The sequence below is a fragment of the Nicotiana tomentosiformis genome, chromosome 11, assembly GCF_000390325.3.
Source record: "Nicotiana tomentosiformis chromosome 11, ASM39032v3, whole genome shotgun sequence".
NCBI lineage: Eukaryota > Viridiplantae > Streptophyta > Magnoliopsida > Solanales > Solanaceae > Nicotiana > Nicotiana tomentosiformis.
In genome coordinates, this window is record NC_090822.1 from 125,670,678 (window position 1) to 125,692,671 (window position 21,994).

General features: G+C 34.3%; 2 protein-coding genes across 2 annotated transcripts; both read left to right on the top strand.

Moving 5' to 3' along the window:
- The first annotated feature begins 3,382 nt into the window (after positions 1-3,382).
- LOC104112299 (uncharacterized) lies at positions 3,383-4,634 on the top strand. Its single transcript, XM_009622178.4, has one exon. The coding sequence runs from the start codon at positions 3,555-3,557 to the stop codon at positions 4,506-4,508; it is 954 nt and encodes a 317-aa protein (XP_009620473.1). The 5' UTR covers positions 3,383-3,554; the 3' UTR covers positions 4,509-4,634.
- Positions 4,635-9,824: 5,190 nt separating this feature from the next.
- Positions 9,825-21,920, top strand: LOC104112298 (E3 ubiquitin-protein ligase BRE1-like 2). The gene is made up of 19 exons (XM_009622177.4): positions 9,825-10,262; positions 14,810-14,971; positions 15,070-15,157; positions 15,275-15,505; positions 15,628-15,795; positions 16,261-16,454; positions 16,521-16,604; positions 16,722-16,841; positions 16,919-17,105; positions 17,185-17,345; positions 17,942-18,013; positions 18,100-18,176; positions 18,753-18,947; positions 19,402-19,474; positions 19,552-19,638; positions 19,753-19,890; positions 19,974-20,176; positions 20,889-21,051; positions 21,392-21,920. The coding sequence occupies exons 1-19, from the start codon at positions 10,143-10,145 to the stop codon at positions 21,521-21,523; spliced, it is 2,655 nt and encodes an 884-aa protein (XP_009620472.1). The 5' UTR covers positions 9,825-10,142; the 3' UTR covers positions 21,524-21,920.
- The last annotated feature ends 74 nt before the right edge of the window (positions 21,921-21,994 follow it).

Here is a 21,994-nt window from a genome sequence, read left to right on the forward strand (position 1 = left end):
AAAAATATTTGGAAATAGCATAGAAAAATCAACATAAAAATGTCAATTTTTTTTTGGTTTTCTACCCGGTATTCGGTACCCACATTGGGGTCCGACTAAATCCGGATTCGCGCCGGAAAGTCTCACATTGAGGGTAAAGCGCTCCTTAACAAAAGCGACTTCATACCTAGGGACTCGAACCCGAAACATCTGGTTAAGGATGAAAGAGTACTTAATACTCCACCACAACCCTCGGCGGTAATGTCAATTTTTTCTTATGTCAAGATCAGCTGTTATTACTAGTCAAACTTTCTAGGATAATACTTTTTTAGATTGTTTTCAAATGGCAATGTTTTTGTGATTTGTCATTCCTTTACAAATTATTCTATGTCACCCGTGGTTTTTTTCTTTGTTAATAATAGCAATTATAGAAGCAGTTTATCGGCACCTTAATTATTTTGCTTAACTGATAGCTTTCACTACCAACACATACAACATTTAAATCTGGTCACCAAAATAAAAAGAAATTATTTAATATTTGTTGTTTATACTGAAATTTGAACATTGATCTTTAATGATTTTCATTCACTTTATTAAGTGTTATACTTCACCCATAAATTTTTCTTTTCTTTGTCTCCTTTGGGTTTTTCTTTTCTTTATCTCCTTTTTTTCCCTTGAGATATGAATGATAAGCTTGCATCAAATTCGTAAAGTCTTGGTTATATTGATTACATTTATTTCAATCTTTGTAATATTCTTCTTTCTCTAGATAATAATGTCAAAGAGTTAGAATGTTTTGCTACTGACAGCTAAAATTTTATTACAAAATGAAGATAAGTAAAAGCAATCGAACATAAGTAATCATTTATAGAGAACGTGAGTGCGTAACTTGAATTAGTAGGTAATAATATGACGAAAATGATCAGACAAACATTAATTATATAAAATTCTTTAAACGTTTTTTCACTAAGAAGAAGGAACATCAAAGAGTCCCTCTACTACTAGGATGTTCTTATTTTAGATAAAATTTTGAGGTCACTAGCTGGTGATCACATATGACCTTTACTTTTTGATCTCCGAAAATATTGTCACACTTGTATCGAATTTTTCAGAAATATATTAATCTTGAAGGATATTCAACATGTACTCAACAACATCTTCGAAGAGTGTGAGCGACATATATATAATTACTAAGATGAGATCCTATGTTGGGAACTTGACCTTATAAGTTTATCCAAAAATTAAATTGTTAGAGTTGTACCTTTAAAGAATGACAATGAGCTACAACTATAACTGAAAGTTCAAATTGGTAGAAGATGGCAAATTGGGCTACAATTATGTCTAGCACAATTATAGACATTCTAGAAGACATAACTCATACTCAAGTAATTAATAGACCATAGTTTGAACAGTAATGTTATGAGTTCAAATCATAGTAATTGCTATAAATTAGAGCCGTTTAGTTGGATTTTTTCTTACTTCTTCGTGAAATATGTAAAGTAAATTACTTATATACTATCATAGCAAAGATTAAGACACAAGTATATAAATACAAGGCATAATTTTAAGCTAAGTTGAAGGAAACGTACCATTCAACTCCATAGATTCAACAATAACAACAAACGACGGTTAAGCCCAAGGCTAACTGCCATAATTCGCTAGTTATCATGCTCTCACAACCTGAAGATGGGATGTCAGCTTCTAATATGCACGCAACAGAACACGCTAAGGTTTTTGGGAAGAGGGTTTGACTTAGAGAGTGTTTATCAATCACAAACCAATAGCTATTGGGCCGTATTATTAACGCACACAATAAATATACTAGTCAGGCCTTTTATTTAATTCATCACTAGGGTTACGTTATTATACTTTTAAGCAATAATCAATATATATATATATATATATATATATATATATATATATATATATTCAGATTGAATTCCCCAAAACCAAACACATGAATCCTGAACAATTCAGGTCTGACCACAATCATGGAAAGATTAAAGTATATTAAATGTTTTCATAAATGCTTATATAGACGTTGGAACAATTTCAGGCCAATAGCTATTGAGCCTTGTTTATCCACATACAAATACTAATCTGACCTTTTATTTAATTTATCACTTGATTATTCTTTCCATTTATAACCAATTAATGTAAGTATAAATTTCAACTAAATATATATTATTAAAGAGGGGAAAAACGAAGATAGTTAAAATCACTCATAGAAGAATACACTGTATTGTAAGTGATTTATTATGTGCTTAAACGTTACTTTTTTAAATATAGAATAATATAAGGGGGGGGGGGGGGTTGGGAAGATAGTTAAAATCACTCATAGAAGAATGATTATGTGCTTAAACATTACTCATAAATATAAAACACTATGTTGTAAGTGTTTTATTATGTGCTTAAACATTACTTTTTTAAATATAGAATAAAAACACTTCCCCAAATCAAACACATGAATCCTGAACAATTTGGATATGAATCATGTATCGCAATTATGGAAAGATAATAACATATATTAAATATTTTCATAAATGCTTACATAGACTTTGAAACAATTTCATGTTAATAGCTATTGGGCTTTGATTATTCACACAAAAAATAAAATGCTAATCAGACATTTTATTTAATCTACCACTTGCACCTTCTTCGGTTTCTTAACGATAGCTCGGAGAAGAAAAAGACAAGAGGGCCATATGAAGAATGTGATCAGAAATCTATAATAGAGTATGGCATACCATATTACGTACTATCATTTCAAGTTATAACTAACTAACATAAGTGTAAATTCCAACAAGACATATATAGGGTGGGGGGGGGGGGGGCAAAAATACGTACAATATATTATAATTGTTTTATATTACTTTATTCGTATAGAATAAAAATGCTTCCCCAAAACCAAACACATGAATCCTGAACAATTTGGTTATAATCACAACCATGGAAAGATGATAACATACATTTAATATTTTCATAAATGCTTAGATAAACTTTAGAACAATTTCTTCCATTAATAATCACTGCTCCAATCTTTATAACAAAACTAAATACTATAGAAACACAAAATAAATCTCTGACAGTGACAGAAAGAAAAATTCTGGCACTTGGATGAAATTAGAAGAAGAAATTAAACATGATAAAAGAGAGTATTTTCTAAATTACTGGAACATTAGAAAACTAGCCCTTCTAGAAAATAAAATAGCCACCTCAGCCTCATGGCCAACTGCTAAAAACCTGAAAAATCTTTGGTCAACTCTTCTTATTGCCAAATTTTAATTGTACTCTTATTCCTCAAGCCCCCCCCCCCCCCCCCCAAAACACCCAAATGAAGTTCAAAATTTTCAACTTTCAACCCCTAATAGATGTCTCTAGACCTTCACAATTCTCTTAATTTTTGTACAAACCTACCCCTTATATAACCCCCTTTCATTTCCCTCTCTTTTCCATCTCACCACTTTGTACAAAGATTTCCCCCCTTCTTTACCATACCTCTAACTCTCCAAAACCAAGAAGAATTAAAAGGGTTATTTTTGCAACTTTTTCTAGATCAAGAAAACAAGCAAAAAATGGGCACTTTGGTAGGGCATGTAGCACCAGGATTTGGCTTCTTTTTACTTGGTATTTGGCATTTGCTTAACCATATTAGGTTACATGCTTTGCACCCAAAATCTTACACTTCTTTGCCATGGTTTCCAACTCCAAAAATAAGGTACTTAGAACTTTTTTTGATGATGGGTATTTGCTTAGCCTCTATATCTATGGAACTTTTTATTGGTCCTAAAAAACACCAACCTCTAGACTTTGATGGAACTATCCCTTCTAACCATCTACACAATTTTGAACATTCAAATATTTCCCTAACTTTCTTTGTCTATGCACTTTTCTCCATAATCTTTGACAAAATTACACCTTCACCCCCTGCAAAATATGAGCTCACACAATTTCTTGGAACTATTGCTTTTGGTCAACAACTTCTTCTTTTCCATCTTCACTCTACTGACCATATGGGAGTTGAAGGACAATACCATTGGCTACTCCAAATTGTTATTTTTGTATCTTTAGCCACTACACTTTTGGGAATTCCTTTTCCTAAAAGTTTCTTGAATAGTTTTGTAAGATCTTATAGCATTATGTTTCAAGGAATTTGGCTTATGGTTATGGGATTTATGCTTTGGACACCTGAATTTATCCCAAAAGGTTGTTTTATAAACTTAGAAGAAGGTCATAAAGTGGTTAGGTGTCATAATCATGAAGATCTTGAAAGAGCAAAATCTTTAGTAAATATTCAATTTAGTTGGTATTTAGTTGGGATCACAATTTTTTGTGTCACGCTTTACTTGATTATGATCAAGATTTTCCAAGAGAAAGTTGAGTATCAATCTTTGAATAGCAAATTTGAGGAACAAGAAGATGATTTGGAGGATGTTGAAGCTCAGAAAACAAGCAAAAATAATGTTGAGTCAAATAGGTTTCTTGAAATGGGGAAAATATTTGCATCACCATCAGATATGGAAAGGTGAAAAGAAGAGAAATGATAATTGAAAAAAAGGTATGTGTACAAAAATAAGACTAAGGTTAGGTGGGGGTGTTTGTTTATTTTTTGTTTTAATTAAGCCCACAATAAAATAATTGTAGGCTTTGAAATTTTTTTAAAAAAAAAAAAAAGAAAAAAAAGAGGGAATTTGGTTCAAGATTTGTGTGGTTTGTATGTGTTGGTTTTTAGTTTAAGGGATGCTTGTAAAAGGGGGCATAAATGAAAGATAAATTTTAGTATAGGTGGAGAATTTGAGTATTTAATCTGTTTCCCCAATGTTATTTGAAAGTTGTAATTTGTAAAGGTCTCTTTATTCAGTTTATTTATTATTATGGACATCACGTACATATATTTTATTTTTATTACTTATGTACTACTATTTGCATGGTTTTAAATATTTGGGACCACGACTTTTTGACTTCAAAATTGAATGACATGTTTAATTGGAGCCAACTTTCTTTGGATCATTTTTTAACCCGAGAAATAATGTAGAGTACCTAGTTAAATTGATAAAGCAACCCACAACACTTTACTATTTTGTTATTTTTGTTTCTTTAATAATGTAAAGTACCTACCTAAATTGATGAGCTCGCTTTCATAATCGCTTTTTCTCTTCATATCAGATAAGATTGTATTTGTTCAATATACTAATCAATAGCCGTAATTTGATTGTTCAACATAAAAATTTGAAGGATCCAATAGGATAAGATGATTGAATATTGAGCAAAGTTTGCAATTGTAAACTCCAGATTTTGACTTTAGGTTTAATAATACTGGAATTAAGGAATTGAACTATTCGTTCGTAACAATCTAGGCAAATTCCAAATTGGTAAAGAACATGAGATATGTGTATTTAAAGAAGCAAGTTTTAGATCCTAATAAGACACTTTAAAACAGAATACGTTTAGATATAAAACGAATAATATCACTAAATTAAGGACAAGTATATTATATATGCTTGCTTCTTTAAGTACACAATTATCACCCCTGTTACCTTTAGGGTAACTTTTATCCGTTGAGCGAATGCCCTTCCACTTTTTGTATCATCGGATCACTAAGGCCGACTTTCGTTCTTACTCAACTGGTGGATCTTGCAGTCAAGCTTCTTTCTGCCTTTGTACTCGAGGGTCAATTTTCGTTCTGCCCCACAAAATCTTTGCACGCCTCTGTTACCTTTTAGGAGGCCTACGCCCTACAGAAATTTAGTATTTTACCGCAGTAAAAATTTGTTTTACGTATTATGAAAGTTTGTCTTTGGCACATAAAAATGGTAAGGAATTGGTGTTCAAATATTTTGTTTTATGCTGTGTTACTTTGCTGTCTAAGTTAATAACTTAAATATCTTAGACCAAAAATTGAAAATATGTTTAAATTTAGTGTTAAGTAAGGTAGTAGGAGACTATGTTACTTTCTCTTTCAAGTGATAATAAACTTAAGAAATTCACCTCTAAATATACATATTTAGGCAGTTCGCATGTAACTTTTTCCATTGGTAATTCCCATGTAACTATTTGTTAAGTAAGGCAACGTGTGAGTTGTGACTCTACTGTTTAGAATTTTTCTAAGTAATAGTATTATAAAGTGCATGGACAATTTCCATATAACTATTACAATTTTTTCTCCCGTTCTCAGGACTCAAACTCGAAAATTATAGTTAAGGTGGAGCATCATATCTATCACTCCAAAATATTTAGAAATTAACGTATTTGAAAATAATAATTCATACTCGTGGGACAAAGTTTGCTAGTCAATTAATTTGAAACATTTATATATGGTATTTTTTCAACTTTATTTTTCGAAGAAAATTACTCAGTAAAGGGATCAGAAAATGAAGTTTTTCAGATGATGAGGGATAACTGATAGTGAAAGGAAAATGAGAAGAGAATAACTACTTATTTTATTTTATTTTATTTTTCAAGGTCAATTTACAATCAACTTTCATCAACAAAAACAAGTTACTGATTTAATTTTAGGTTTGTTTTGATCCTATTGGAATCTGCAAGATAAGAATGATGTGATCAGTGACTGGAATATTAAGTTTACTCAACAAATTAAAATATTTGGATTAGGTTCTAATCTTCCCATTAAAATAAAGACCAAATTCCATTTGCTATGAACAATCTATACATTTAATTTATTGTCTAAAGATTGTATTTTTAATAGGGAAATGTACGCGCTCACAAATTATTAAATTGGGACAACTTAAACCCAAAGCTAAATTAGTTTTACAGTTAGTATGTGGCCACGCTTTATTTTTTAATTTATTTTTTATTGCTCAATACTGATATCGAACTCCAAATAAAAATAATGTAAGAGATAAACAAGTCAATTTTAAAGCTCTCACTTGTCACTAGTGGGGTCAATTAATCAATTTGACTTTTAACATTCCCATGCCATGTAGTAATTTTCAACAATTTCCTTAAGAGTTTAACTTAACCAATTTTATGCAAAAATTAACTTAAAGAGATAAACATTTTACAAACTTAAAATTTTGAGTTTATTAAGTCAATTTCTAAAATCATCAAACAAATGTCTATAAAGGGAAAGTGACGTCAATGCTACACGAATCTATAATTGCGTGAAAGCTATCTCCCATAGGAGAAATTGTGTCTGCTAACAGCCATACAACAAATAAATAAAACCAAATACATGGGAATTTCTTCTTTTTGTTTGTTGCGAGTTGTTTTCCAGAATACGTGGAAGAAATTTTCTTCTATTTTTGAAAAACAAATTAAAAAAAAAAAAAAAAAGACAAAAAGGAGGTTCGACAAATCAGTCCAAATCAGTATAAAAAAAAACTAATCATAATTGGACTTTAAAATTAACTTAAACACCTTTCATGCGTACCTATCTCAATTGTGTCAAAGGTGTTCAAGACGTTAGATATCTCCATTAAAAGTAATAGTTGATCTACGTGCTCTGTATAATTTTTTTATGAAAGATATTCAACTGACCGCCCTTAGTTGTTAGTAACTATGCTACTAATCATGGTCTAATAGTTCTAGTAAAAGTCTTGTACACGATAAGCATGAATTTGATTACTAACTTGTTAGGTTTTGTTATGCTATCTCTTTGTGACGAGAAACAGTGAAAATAACAATTCTACGTCAATGAGTTTTAATAATCGTCTATTCAATCGATTAAATTATATATAATCGGCAGATATATAATATATGTATATCTTTGTATTATATATGTATATATGTATATAATCAGTGTCCAGTCTATGTACACCGGCTGGGATAAATAAATAATAAATCTGACCGGCTATTTGAATAAATATCCCTTCATTAATTTGTGAATGGCCATTTGATGGGCCATTTCATTAGAATAACTAACCTAAATAGTCGTTCATCTAATTGCTTAAATTAAAAATAATTAGGATATGTATAATGTATGTATAATAATTATAATATGTTTGTATAATCGCATATAATCAGTGTATAATCTACATATACCGGCTATAAAAAGTAGACTAATTAATCCGTATGGCTATTTTTATAAAGATCCCCAATCTAAGTGACCATTTTATGGGCCTCTAAAACAAAATACTTATTGCCTTCTTGGGCCCAACTGGGCCTATAGGCATTCTTTGTGCAGCTCTTGCAAAATTGGGTGCAGATTAAGCCCAACCTTTCGACCCCAAAATAGGGAGAAATTCAAAAATAGCCAGATTTACAAGTGGTAATTGAAAAATAGTCATAGTTTCAAAAGTAATCGAAATTTAGCCATTTTTCATGTAAAGATAAATATGAACGAACACTGTTCAAAATTCAAAAAATATTCCAGCATAATATACTGGAGTTCCAGTATAATATAGGTCCAGCATAATATGCTGGAAGTTTATACACAAGTGCTCCAATTTTCAGTATATTATGCTGAAACTTTTCGCGTGTTGGAGTTCCAGCATAATATGCTGGACGTTCATACACAGGTGCACCAATCTCCAGTATATTATGCTGGACCGGTCCGTGTTGTACCAAAATAATGTTTATTTTTTAATGACTTTGCAAATGCTGACTATTTTTGAATTATCAGACCAAAAATTGACTAGCCCGTACTATTTTTACCCCAAAATAGGCTCAATGTCTTTTCCTTAGCCTATTATAAGAATTTGGAATTGGTAAGTATAAATGATAATTGTGCCTAAGACTAATATCTAATGATGGGTAAGAGATGGAAAATAATGTTTTACTAATTAGCAATTACTACGATATAATTATCAAAAATTGACTAATTGATACATACAATAGTTTTCACAAGTAAGTTTTCCATGAGGCATGATCGTTGAAATTTAAGATAACTAACATGAATCTATGAGATTGAGTTGATTTGGAATTTAATTATTTTGGCTTGTTTATTATGAAAATTTAATTACAAGGAGAAAAGAAAAGGTAAAAATTGAAATCCTTTCCTTGATTTTCATAAGGTCACTAACACAAAAAAAAAAAAATTTCTTATCCTAATATTATGTAGCAACAATATCCAGTCAAAAATTTCCTCAATCTAAATAATTTGGAAAGTTTTTCAATTTTTGTTATTTTTAAGTACATTCTAGATTAGCAAAATATATGGCAACAAAAGGAAAATTATATAAAGATGTGCATAAAAAGAAATGTTATTACACGCACATACCAAATATGTATGATTTCTTTTTTTGCCCCTTTGTTCTTAATGATTTTACAAAAGTTAGCAAGAACTTAATTTTCTTCACTAATGTCAACAAAACAAATATCATTGTTAATCTGAGTTTTCATAACTTCTATAATTACTTAATATAGCCTCATCATAATCAATTAATTAAAACAATTAATATACTTCTTAAACAACCGGTATTAATGTATGTTAGCTAAATTAGATACTAATCTTCAAGTTCTACAATTAATTTGTCGCCATCGCGATATCCTACGAAGTACAAAAGATCGTATCGATGAATCAAATAATAAAAATCAAACTCACGGATTATATACAATTTATACTTAATTTACGTCAATATTCATTTATCTTTGAATCAATCGTATAACTAGTTCTATTCGTAATTCGAATCACACCTACTATATTTCTAAACTGCAAGTTAGCATGCAACAACTGAAAAGCCGTTATTGCTTGTTGCTTGCAGACTCGAAAAAAAATCTATTTTTCGCGATAATAAATCACACACTCTTCATATAATGACTCAAATATGAAGATTTCAATAATCCATTTATAACCAAATTTGGAAAAAAGATAAATAAGGCCCAAAAAACTCTTTTTCAAAAGCCCGAATCAACTATATAAAGGCCCAAAATATTACAAACTTTTCAGTTTCTCCAACTGAACTACTTTCTTTCTCATCACATCGGGCGTGCACACAAAAGCACAAAATACACACACACACACACAGTTCCTCCATTTTAGTGACCCTCTCTTCTTCAACCCCACCACCCCATTAACCCACCCACCCCAAAACAATCCCCACCCACTTCCCCCTTCTGGGTTTTATCAGTTTTTATCATTTTCTTTGATTTTTTTTCTCACAAGTTCCCACCTTAAACTTCAAGAATTTGGAAAATTTGAAGTCTTTAGAATTGGAAATTTTGATTCTAAAGTTGGGTTCATGAAATTAATATCAAAGATTTAAATGGAGAATTCTGCTGCTGCATCTGATGAACCTCAAAAGAAGCGTCCTCATCTCAACACTGTTTTAATTTCCTCTCCAACTATGGCTCGCCATTCTAAAGCTTCTTCTGATAATAAAACTGTAAGCTTTTTTCCTTATTCTTTAATAGCCACAATTTATTATTGTTGTTTTTATGGTTATTTCTGTAACTGAAATTTTTCTGTATTTTAGCTTAGTTACCTATGTTTTAGGGTTCCATAGTTCAAAAAAGAATAACCTTTACATATGCGGTTCTAATTATTTTAGCACGAGGAGATAAAAAACTTTGTTCTTTACTTTATTTGTTGATTTTTAACTTAGTGCTTTTATGGTTATTTTTGTAATTGAAGTGGTTGTATTGTATGTTAGTTTAGTGACATATGTTTTTAGGGTTCCATAGTTTGAAAAAGAATAACCCTTTTCATATGTGGTTCTATTTTTTTTAGCATAAGGAGATATAAATTGGTGTTCTTTATTTTAGTAGTTTGATTTTTAGTTTTAGTTTTTTGTGAAAAGGCTTGTTGATCTCATTTGGTTGCTGACTAGTTTTCAGTTTTATGGATGAATTAGAGTGGTAATTTATGCCATGAGAATCGACGTTTGTGTTTTTGCTATAAAACCTAAAGTTAGGGCTTTATGAGCGATAAAGTTGTGATCTTGATGAGAGCTTGTTCAAGGATGATCATTTTGTTGTATGGATGATCCATTGGGGTATTATTTGCTGTAGTCGGCAAGTGATGCAAAGCACACCCAAGGGCCATTTTTAACTTAATGCTTTTATGGATCCATTGGGGTATTATTTGCTGTAGTCGGCAAGTGATGCAAAGCACACCCGAGGGCCATATCTTAAAGGTCAATGTCGATGAAGGTGGAATGTAAACCATGGCGAGCTAGGTTCGAATCCTAACTTAGGTAGAAAAATGAAGTGTATCTTTTTCCACTCCTCTAAGTCTAGGTGGATAGAGTTACCTAGTACAAGTATTGGTGGGAGCATGCAGGTACACACTGGGATAATCGAGGTGCGGAAAACTGACTCTGATTCCAAAGGTTTAAAAAAATAATGGAAAAGAAAAAGAAAAAGAAAAGCACATCCCTAGCTATTGGTCTTAAGTTACTTATATCGAAAGAGTTGGTCTTGATATCAAAAAGGAGTTTTATTAGGTTGTGCCTGCATGGGTGTTTTCTCTCTCTTGAGGTTCTTATACCGGATACTATCTCTGTTGGTCTTAGTTGTTGCCTTATCTGAGTCCTATACATGTGCTTCTTTTTTTTGTTTGATGTTTTGAAGGTTGTGGTTATTCTAAATGTTGAACGTCAAGTGATTGTTGTTTTATAATAACTTGGGGAATAACTGCGATAAGTAGAATGATGAAAGGCTCTCTCTCCCTCTCCCTCGCTTTTATTTGTCTGATAGAGTGAAAAATCTTTTACACAATGATATAGCTTTCGACATTTTAAATTTTGTGGGACTAAAGTTGTAGAAGTTACAGTCTCAAGGGGATGACCTAACAGTCAAAAGATGAAGTAACAAGTTTGGGAATAAAGGTTTGAACCCCAATAGAGGCTATATTAAGTAATTCTTCCTATTTGCCCAAGTCTTGGTAGGTGAAATTACTCACTACCCGCGTTTTACGGGTGCCCCTTTGGATTCGGTGAGGTTCACACAAGCTGACTGGAGAGTGCCATTACTGAAAAAAGTTGTACAAGTTACGGATGTACAGAAGCGTCTATCTTAAAGATTCCTTTTGGTATTTACTATTTACCGAGTTGTGCATCCTTGTTGATCACTATTAATTACACATCTATCCCATACTATTAATTTCCCTCACCTTTTGTATAAATGTACTGCTAATCCACTAGCAGCTCAAAGTGACTTTCTGTTAGAAAACTGTGAAATGCATCATTGATTCATTGTTTCGCTAATTGATTTTAACTTTATGGTAAGAACTTCTCAATTAAATACAACTGAATCAAGTAGTCTTTGGTAATGCGGTTTGGTGAATATAGAGCAATAACTGATAAAGGATTGCATATTGTTTAATCTTCACGTGGAAAACTTTGCCAATTTCACTGTGCCAGTCAATTGCTTTTGCTTATGTTGTGATAGTTGGGTCAGATAACTGAGCTTATATTGCCCAAAATAACTTGTCACTCGCCTTTGTGTGATTGTGAATCCTACATATGACTGGACCTGCCATGAATTACTTCCCTTTCCTAGTTAGATAGATGCTATTGTTTTTTTGTGTGTAATTATTAGCAAGCCTTTATTATAAGATGTGATTATTGTGAACCTTAAGGGGGTGACTTTTAAACTACTTATGCCTTCTTTAACTAGTTGCTAAGTTAATATGACGATAGGTGCAAAATGCCAAAAGAAATTTGCACTATTCTGCCGACTTAGAAGAAGAGAATGGAAAGAGCTTCAATTAAAGATGGATGCTATAAATGGAGGTTGATTTTCTTCCGTTGCTTCTTCCTCTCTTTGGCATGTTCTTCCTTGTCCTTATCCTCTCAAATGTACTCTCCTCAGGTCTCCGGTCTAAAAAATGTGAACCACCATTGAATATGTTCCACACGGTTTTCATTTTCTGCAAAATATTATCCATTCAACTAGAAGAGCTCAAACATATATAGGCACCTAACAAGTCTGAAAATAAAACCTTCAAAATAGTTGAAAGAAATCGTCATTAATCATCACTTTAGTAGCAAAGCAGATATTAACCCTATAAAAGAACACAAAGCTTGGTCAATATTGTGTGGGCATGGAGAAATGAAACTTCTGAACAATTGGAGGACGTCATTCACTTCTAGTTTGTGTACAATTACAATCTTGTTTGGATGAAACTAAATCACCATACATCTTATTTACCTTTATTTTGGATCAAATCAAATTTAGTTTGGCGAGAGAGTTGTAGCAAGTACTCGGAGTAAGAAATTTTCTCTTTTAGCATTTCAAAACAAATGCGTCTTTCGTAGCCATCATACCAAAAAAAGGAGGGAGCTATGAACATCAAGGACTACAAGCCTATAAGTCCAATGGGAAATATCTACAAGATAATTTCTAAGGTGCTTTCTAGTAGAATAAAGAAGGCGTTGGATGAGACAGTGTGTGCCTCTCAGAATGTATTCGTGGAAGGATGACAAATCTTAATGCAACTTTAATGGCAAACAAAGTGGTCGACTCTAGAAGGAAGCAGGGAGAGCCGGGGATCTTGTTGAAATGGGACCTTAAGAAGGCCTGTGATCGTGTGAACTGGGAGTTCCTGGCTTTGTAATGTTGAAAACGGGATTGCAGAATAGGTGGCGGAATTGAATTTAGTTCTGGTATCAACGGTCAGATTCTTGGTCTTAGTGAATGGCAGAATTAAGTTCTGGTATCAACCGTCAAATTCTTGGCCTTAGTGAATGGCAGAACATGTAGTTCTTTTGGTAGCTCGAGGGGTTTGAGACAAAGGAACTGTTATCTCCTGTGCTATTCATTTTTTTATGTTAACATATGTAGGTAAGTAGTTATTCCGTCCATTTTAAAGTAATAAAATTTTGATTTGATAGAGTTATCTAGAAGGTTGAACTTTAGTTGAGCTGATTTAGATATGAAATTTTCCCTGTCTAAAATAGTAAAATTTATTTGAATTTCAAATTTGGGAAATCTGCGGACAGGGTGGTTTTGATTTGAATATCTGCCTTTTGGGGAAAATCCTGCTCACTGTGTCACTTAATTATCTGATTACCTTTTTTGCTTCCTTCAGTCAATAATATGAATGTCTTGTTCTTTAGTTAAATTTTTGATGGGGCATATCTCAATTCCTTATCAGCAGAAAACTTACTAAATCTTGTGATGATAGTGACAGTAATAGGACTATCATGGTTAGCTTGTAAAAGTTCTTCCTAGAAAAGTCTAACATAATTCACCATTAAAAAAATCTAAAAATAAAAATAAAATCAGCAAGAACTTTATTGATAGAATCTTGCACAAATTCTGTTTCCTTTAGACGCATCTGCTGCAAAAATACAAGAGTGCATATATGTATATATATGTGTGTTCCTGTAATGCAGAGAAGCAACATTCTTATATTTGCGTTTATCACTACTGGTCAATATATGCTCATATTTGTGTAGGGATAACCCAATTTAAGAGGTAAAGTAACATATCCTTGAGAGTAAAGTGTTGCAGATAAGTAATCTGTATCAGTAGTTGCATTTGGCTTTGTGAAATTACATTTGTCTAACCTGATGTACAATGTTTTCCTCTGCTTTTTCTTAAGAAAACAAATAATTCTTGATGCACAAAAATTACATGATAGTATTTAATTTGGCAAGAATGTTAATGAGAAATTCCATTTTCTTTGTTATATGTGGATGAATTGAAGGTATAACATGGGTTCCAAAAATGTTTAAAACTTTTTTGGATAATCGAGAAATCTCCGAGGGTCAATGGCGCACGGTTCGAAATTCAGTAGATTATGGGTCCACCTCTATACTTCTCCACTTAAATACCAGGCTTTTGTCCACCAGGGTACGAACCGTGATGTGCGCCTAACCCACACATGACTCGCTGCACTCTTACAACTAGAACAAAGCCTTAGGGGCCCAAACATGTATAAAATTTAATAAAGATGGATGATAGATTGGGTTTCATTTTTTGGCAGGTTGATGCTGCAGTTCTCCATTATCAAAATCAAAAACTAGTTCAGCAGTTAGATGCACAGAAACATAAGTTGTATGATCTTGAAGCCAAAATGATAGAATTGAGGGACAGACAAGCTTCTTATGATAACTTCTTGGTTAAGTTAAATCGAATCTGGAATCAGGTAACTTCTTTAGGTATCCTAATGGTGTGGTGATTGACCTAAATAGCCTAACTTGTGATTTGCATTGGTTTGATGGTCTTCTAAATAATTCCATGTAGCTAGATGATGATCTGATTCTCCTTGGAGCATCCAGTGGTGCAGATCAAATTGCTTTGAAGAGCTTGAATCATCTAGATTATTCTCGAGGTTGGCTGTGTATAAGTGAATTTGGGTTTCTTTATTATCCTTGGAGCTCAATATAGAAAAAGATAAGCTCTTTTGCATTGTACTGAGAATAACTCATTGATTTCTAATAACATGTAGGTTCAGTTCCATCTTGTCCTGCGGAGGAAATGTTCCTGTGTAGGGTGTTGAAAACCAATGCTATTCCAGGCAACGACAATGCTGGATCCGTTTTGAATATAAGAGAAGCTCTTGATCTGCGTCATTCTTCTACTCTTGAATTGATGAAATCGTTGGAAAATGCTATTGATGCTCAGCGTATTAAAACCGAAAATCTTACTCATGTTTTGGAAGGAAAGCCATCAGCAGAAGGTTGGGAGCCTGGAAAGACCTTGATGTGGTCCTACTTTCCCCAATTCAGAATTTATTTTGTTACTATCTGCTGCTTGAATCTGGTCTAATCTGATTATTTTACTATCATTGGAATTTTTCAGATACTGTCATTCTTTTAAGTAAGATCGATGATATGATGAAAGATGAGGCTAATTATCTTCGTCAAGTAATTGATGTTCTTCATTTGAAACACAAAGAATATGCTGATGCAATCGAAGCTTGTAATCAAAGCCATTCAGTGGATCAATCTGAGTTAAAGCGCCTTGAAGGTATTTGCAACATTCCTTTATTCCACACGTGAACACAATCTTTTAGCTCATACACATACATTTGTGAAATCTCTCAAGTACAATCAGTGCTATGAGTTACAGATCAACATTGATATCACCCCCCCTTGGGCATATGTATGTGGCTGTTCAAATTGATATGTAATGTGTAGCTTTAACCATTGTGTATGACGGCATGGATGTGCATATCTATTTTTCAGCTCATACATGTACCTAACGTAAGGTATTGAGTACAATCAGTAAAATTAATTAGCATTGTGAGTTAGAGTTCAACTTTGATATCAAATTGATTGGTGTTTGGTATATGAATTTCAAATTGGAGATGTAGCGTTTAACTTCAGGCGTTGCACATAATGACATGGATGTGAATATCTATTTGTATTGGCTAACGTCTTTTGAGCAACTGCCACTGTGCCTTGAATACGTGTCTTTTGCTAATGGTAAAAGGTGAGCTGGAGGAAAGCATGTCAGAACTTGAAGATAGTAGAAGGAAGTTAGTTACGCTGAAAATGCAGAAAGATTTGGCAACTGGGGGGCAGGTAACAGTTTCAAGTGCGGTAAATGGTAGTATGTCACCAGAGAAGCCTACAGACCGAACAAAAGGTGTGCGGGAACTGAAGGAGTCTATAGAAGAGGCAAAGGTACCGTCACTGTAACTTACCCTGTGGCTTGCCTATGCACATTTAAATATGATGTTTTGATTGCAGGCACTGAAAGAGGACCGCCTCTCTGAGCTTCAAGATGCCCAGGAAGATAATCTACATTTGTTAAAGCAGTTGCAAGATCTTCAGGTTTTCACCAAGAGTCTCCTGGATTCAGTTTTTCAAAATTTAAAATGTAATTGACATTATAATGCCAAGTGCATCTATATGTCGTGAGGCTAAATTGTGATTTTTCTAACCATACAGAATGAACTAAAGGATGACAGATACGTGTCTTCATCTCGTGCTTATACCTTACTCCATGATCAACGTCACCATTGGAATGCCGAGGCAGAGCGATACAAAGCTCTGACAGACTCTCTTCAGGTTAAGCTACATTACTCGTCATTTCACATTGTGGTTAGATGGTACCTGTTGTCGTCTTTGCTTATAATTAGATTCAGGCTGACAGGTCTTTCATCGTGCGGAGGGAGAAAGAACTGCTTGTGAAAGCAGAGGCTGTGGATTCAGCAAGGAAAGCAGTTGATAACTCCGAGTCAAGGATTGAGGAATTGGAGCATCGCATGCACAGATGCATTATTGAAAAAAATGAGCTGGAAATCAAAATGGAAGAAGCAATCCAAGATGCAGGTCGGTGTATTTTCAAGTCAGATTTTTTAGTTGGTATGTTTATGTAATAATCTGCTTACTTGAAGGTAGAGTTTTGTAGGAAGAAAAGACATTAAAGAGGAGTTTCAGGTGATGGGCTCTGCTTTATCAAAAGAAATACAAATGATGGAAGCTCAGCTGAATCGTTGGAAGGAGACAGCTAAGGAAGCTGTTTCCTTACGTGAAGAAAGACAGTCATTGGAAGCTTCAATAGGACGAAAGGTTTGGTTTTGGTGCCATAATATGATTTATATCTTATTACTTCTCAGTTAATAAATAGGAAATCAGTTTCTTAACTAGGAAAAAAGCGATTGGGGTGTCCATTTAGATAACTAATGGAGGATCTTTTGGAGAGCGTGTTACATCAATGCTGCTGTTAAATCTTTGTGGAATTATTTGCCTTGTGATCTTGTGTTTTGGGTTCTTTGAGTTTCTTTTGGGTGGGGGTGGGGTTTCTGGGGGGGGGGGGGGATCTATCAGCACAGTGTCTCTAGTGAAAGGTCAGAATTATAGACCCCACTTGTCTCTGGTTTCCCTTGCCCCTTCCCCACAAGCACCCAAAATAAAAATGAAAAAGGGAGCTGAAAGAATAGGGAACATACAGATTATATTTCAAGTGATTCCATTTTTATTTCTGAGCCTTTGTGGGCACTAGCCAGAGTTGCCTGGTACCTGTACTGGTGGGAGATAGTAGGTATCTGGTGGGAATTATCGTGGTGCGTGTAAGCTGACTTGTACACCATCGTTTTGGAAAAAGGCAGATGTTATTTCAAGTAACTCCATTTTTTATTCTGAAATGGTTCAACTTCTTGTTGTAGGCTATTGAGCACAAAGACTTGATCAATAAATGTGCTCACCAGACTGGGGAGATCCGAACTCTAAAGGAACTTGTAAGTTCTTTAGCATAGACCTTTCCTTGTTCATTACCAAGTTCTGTCCTTGTCATTACAAGTTACATACCCGAGTCTTCTTGCAGGCTGAGAAGATGCAGAGGGACAAACAGGAACGTCAAATATTCTTGGACATGCTTGGCCAGCAAATCTATGATAACCGGTAGATTAATTTAATTTCACTTCTTGGGATTTAACCTGGAATAAAATAGAAGTATCTCTGGGTCTATTTTATTAATCGTGTAATATAAATTTCTAGAGAACTTGAAGTTTCAACTCTTTGGTCTATATACATATACGTGTGTCCACGTACACACACACACACACGCAGACAGACATATACACGTATATATGTATGTATGTTGTATGTATGTGTTATATATATATAACATATTTATGTCCTAGTGTTCTATTGGTTGTCATATGTAACTAGAGATGATGTGAAAATGATTAAGTGGCAATAAACGATCTCACGAGCGCATTTGCGAATCAAATTATTTGGGGATTGCAACTGATATAATATTTAAAAAAACATTTGTGGAGGTTGCAAAGATTGGTTCCACTTTGTCAACTTGCAGTATTTAGTTGGAGACGAGTAGAGGGGTTGGCCCATTATCTGTCGAGTTTCAAACCGTGTGCCAACAGGCGCTCGGGGACTTTCTCAGTTATCAAAAAAAGTATGTTTTCACTAAATTGGTTGTCTCCTGTATTCACAATAAAACTTTGACCACTTTGCTAGAGACATAACGGAAATCAGAGAGTCGGAGAAAAGAGCTCACGCACAAGCTGAAATTCTGAGAGCTGCTTTGAATGAACATGATTTGGAATTGAGAGTGAAAGCTGCTAATGAAGCTGAGGCTGCTTGTCAGCAGAGGCTTTCCGCTGCTGAGGCAGAAATTGCAGAATTGAGGGCAGAACTGGATGCTTCTGACAGGTTCCTTTCTCTGATGCTTGCTTCTAAACTTATGATGCATTTTCTGGTTATCATAATTTGTGTCTTTCTGGAATGTCTAGAAATGTACTTACGTGAAAATCTTGTGCGTCACCCTGCTGCACTAACAATAGTTGGCCAGTCTATCAAATGCCTTTTATCTTTTTTTGACAACGGTGGTGTCCGTCCAGCTTGCGTCCACCTCGACATGTATATATCTGCTTTAGTCAACACCTATTTAGAAATAAAAATAAGCAGCAGAAAAAACAAAAGTACTAGCAGTAGGTATCCTGCTACCAATATATGCCCACATGTATATGTCTGCTTTATCCAGTGTGCATCCATCATCTATTTAAAATCTAATAATGATCTTGTGCGTATCCAATGTTGATCAAGCTTAGCAATTTATTAGACACACTTGTTTTTATCCTGTAACCATATAAGGTTTTCCTTGCAGAGGTGTTTTAGAGCTAAGAGAAGCGACAAAAATAAAAGAAGGGGAATCAGAAACTTATATTTCCGAGATTGAGGTACTCAACTGGATGCGTTTGTTACAATTTATTGCATCACTTTCTTTAGCCTTTCTTCTGATCTATTTACATTTTAGACTATTGGTCAAGCCTATGAAGACATGCAGACACAGAACCAACATCTTCTCCAGCAACTGACAGAGAGAGATGATTATAATATAAAGGTCTCTATTATTATATTTCCCTTTATTACAATGAATATTCTACACGCAGTGGTCATTCATAGAAAGTGATGCAGTTGACCTGTAGTCATGTTTACTTCTGGCTTTCAAGTGCAGTTAGTTTCTGAGAGCGTGAAGATAAAGCAGGAACAAAGCTTGCTTCTCTCTCAGAAGCAGGTATCAACAGCAAAACTTCAAAAGGCTAAAACATCACTGGAATCTCTGAAAATGAAGATGGCTCAAAGTGAAGACCAGGTAGCCTTTTGCCTCTTTTGTGGCATGTAGAGGTTTTATTTGGAATTGTTTGTTCTTTTCTCAACCATTATAATATGTTGTAGATGAAAGTTCACATCACGGAAGCTTTAAGTTATATCCAAGACGACAGACATCTTGCAGTCACCCTGGAAACTGCCAAGCGAGAATTGGGAGATGCTGATAAGGAATTGAAGTGGCTGAAATCTGCTGCTTCCTCCGCTGACAAGGAATACGAACAGCTCAAGAGAAAGTTGGCCGAAATAGGGGTGGAACTGGGAACTGAAAGGTGATATTCTTTTCAACAAACTCTTTTTATTACCTCCCCCCCCCCCCCCCCCCCCCCCCCAAAAAAAAAAAAAAAAAAATCATGTGTTCGGTAAGACTTAGTAGTTTAGTTTGCTATTTAACAAAATTGAGGTTGAATGTAGACGACTTAGCCTTATGTGGATAATTGTTCTTTAATCTAATGTCTGTTGTACAATAGACCCTTGTGGCGTAACCGGTAAAGTAGCCGGCATGTGACTAGGAGGTCACGGGTTCGAGCCGTGGAAACAACCTCTTGCAGAAATGTGGGGTATGGCTGCATACAATTGACCTTTGTGGTCCGGCCCTTCATCGGACCCCGCGCATAGCGGGAGCTTAATGCACCGGGCTGCCCTAATCTAATGTCTGCTGTAGAATGTGAGCTAACGAGCGATCTGCTGGTTGCCTGGCTTTATCTTTCTGTTGTACATCTTAAGGTTAATTATAGCTAATTGGAGCATGGATAAAACATGCATTACTGGTCTAAAGGTCAATGCTCTGTGCACAGGACTTTTTGGACTGGGTCCTGAATATAGTCTATTCAAGTCTTATGGATTCAGCTGTGTTGGAATTTAGTATTTGCATGCATTTCTGATGTTATAGAATGTTCTTGCTCATGAAGAAAAATAATATGTTTGTGCATCTGCTATGAGTTCTTTCTTTATTCAGATTTCATGAAAATTTTGCTAATCTAGGAGTGAGAAAAAGAAGCTTGATGAAGAGGCAGTAGAGTTGAATAGAACTGTTGATGAGTTGACTTCTGCAAGTGGCGAGGCTGCAGTACAAAGACTGCAGGATGAAATCAATGATTGCAAGGCTATTCTAAAATGTGGAGTGTGTCTTGATCGGCCAAAAGAGGTGTGTACATGTGTTCCTTTTTGCTCCGGAAGTGGGTAGTCTTATCTGGTTGAATACTATGCCGCAAGCATATATTTTTTAATTCTAGTTCAGGATACTCAGTTCCCTTCTCTATTTTCGGGTAAAGGTTGACCACGGGAGCAGGGTTTCTTTTGTGAATATTTGGTGTATAAATGGCTCATAGAACCACTTAGAGCTACCTTGTATATGTATAAAGATCAAAAAGCCATATTGGTTTTGTAAATCTAGAAATGGCTTCTTGTAGGTATAGAGTTCGGTTATTATTTATTATGCGCTAGCAATGCTTTGAGCCTGATTTTGTTCTTTAAATATTTTGCAGGTTGTAATCACAAAATGTTATCATCTCTTCTGCAATCCATGTATCCAGAGAAATTTAGAGATCCGTCATCGCAAGTGTCCTGCTTGTGGAGCTGCTTTTGGACAAAACGATGTTCGTTTTGTGAAAATCTGACCAAACTCTGTCAGTTGCAGCTCGCTGAACATGTACATTATTGCGTTCTCTGAGGGTGTAGTTCGAGAAGCCTACTAGGTGCAGAATTCATACCCTTATAAAGAAGAAAGTGCTACCTTTTATTTTTTACTTTCAATTTTCTTTTTCCTCCCTTCAGGGTGCGCCCATTTTTTCTTTCTCCACATCTCTTTACTCAATATCTCTTTATATAGTCTTTTTTTGTTACCCACATCTCTTCTCTTAGTCTCTTTATGTAGTCCTCTTCTTTTTTTCTCCACATCTCTCTCTCTTAAATTCTTGATTTAGCAGGTCTTCTTTCAGTTGTATTTTGTTACAAACAGTGTAAAGCTTTATCATGTAGTGAGTTTTTTTTAATGGTATTGAAGGATTATTACTATGTATCTTAGTTAGATGGCAGGTTTCTGCATGTCATTTTTGTTCTTTTCTTTTTCCTTTTGGCAGGCTTCTATA

Coding starts and splice junctions, on each gene's coding strand:
- LOC104112299 (XM_009622178.4), top strand. CDS start 3,555: ATGGGCACTTTGGTAGGGCATGTAGCACCAGGATTTGGCTTCTTTTTA.
- LOC104112298 (XM_009622177.4), top strand. CDS start 10,143: ATGGAGAATTCTGCTGCTGCATCTGATGAACCTCAAAAGAAGCGTCCT. Junction 18,014..18,099: donor TCCGAACTCTAAAGGAACTT/GTAAGTTCTTTA, acceptor GTCTTCTTGCAG/GCTGAGAAGATGCAGAGGGA. Junction 19,639..19,752: donor GAGATGATTATAATATAAAG/GTCTCTATTATT, acceptor TTTCAAGTGCAG/TTAGTTTCTGAGAGCGTGAA.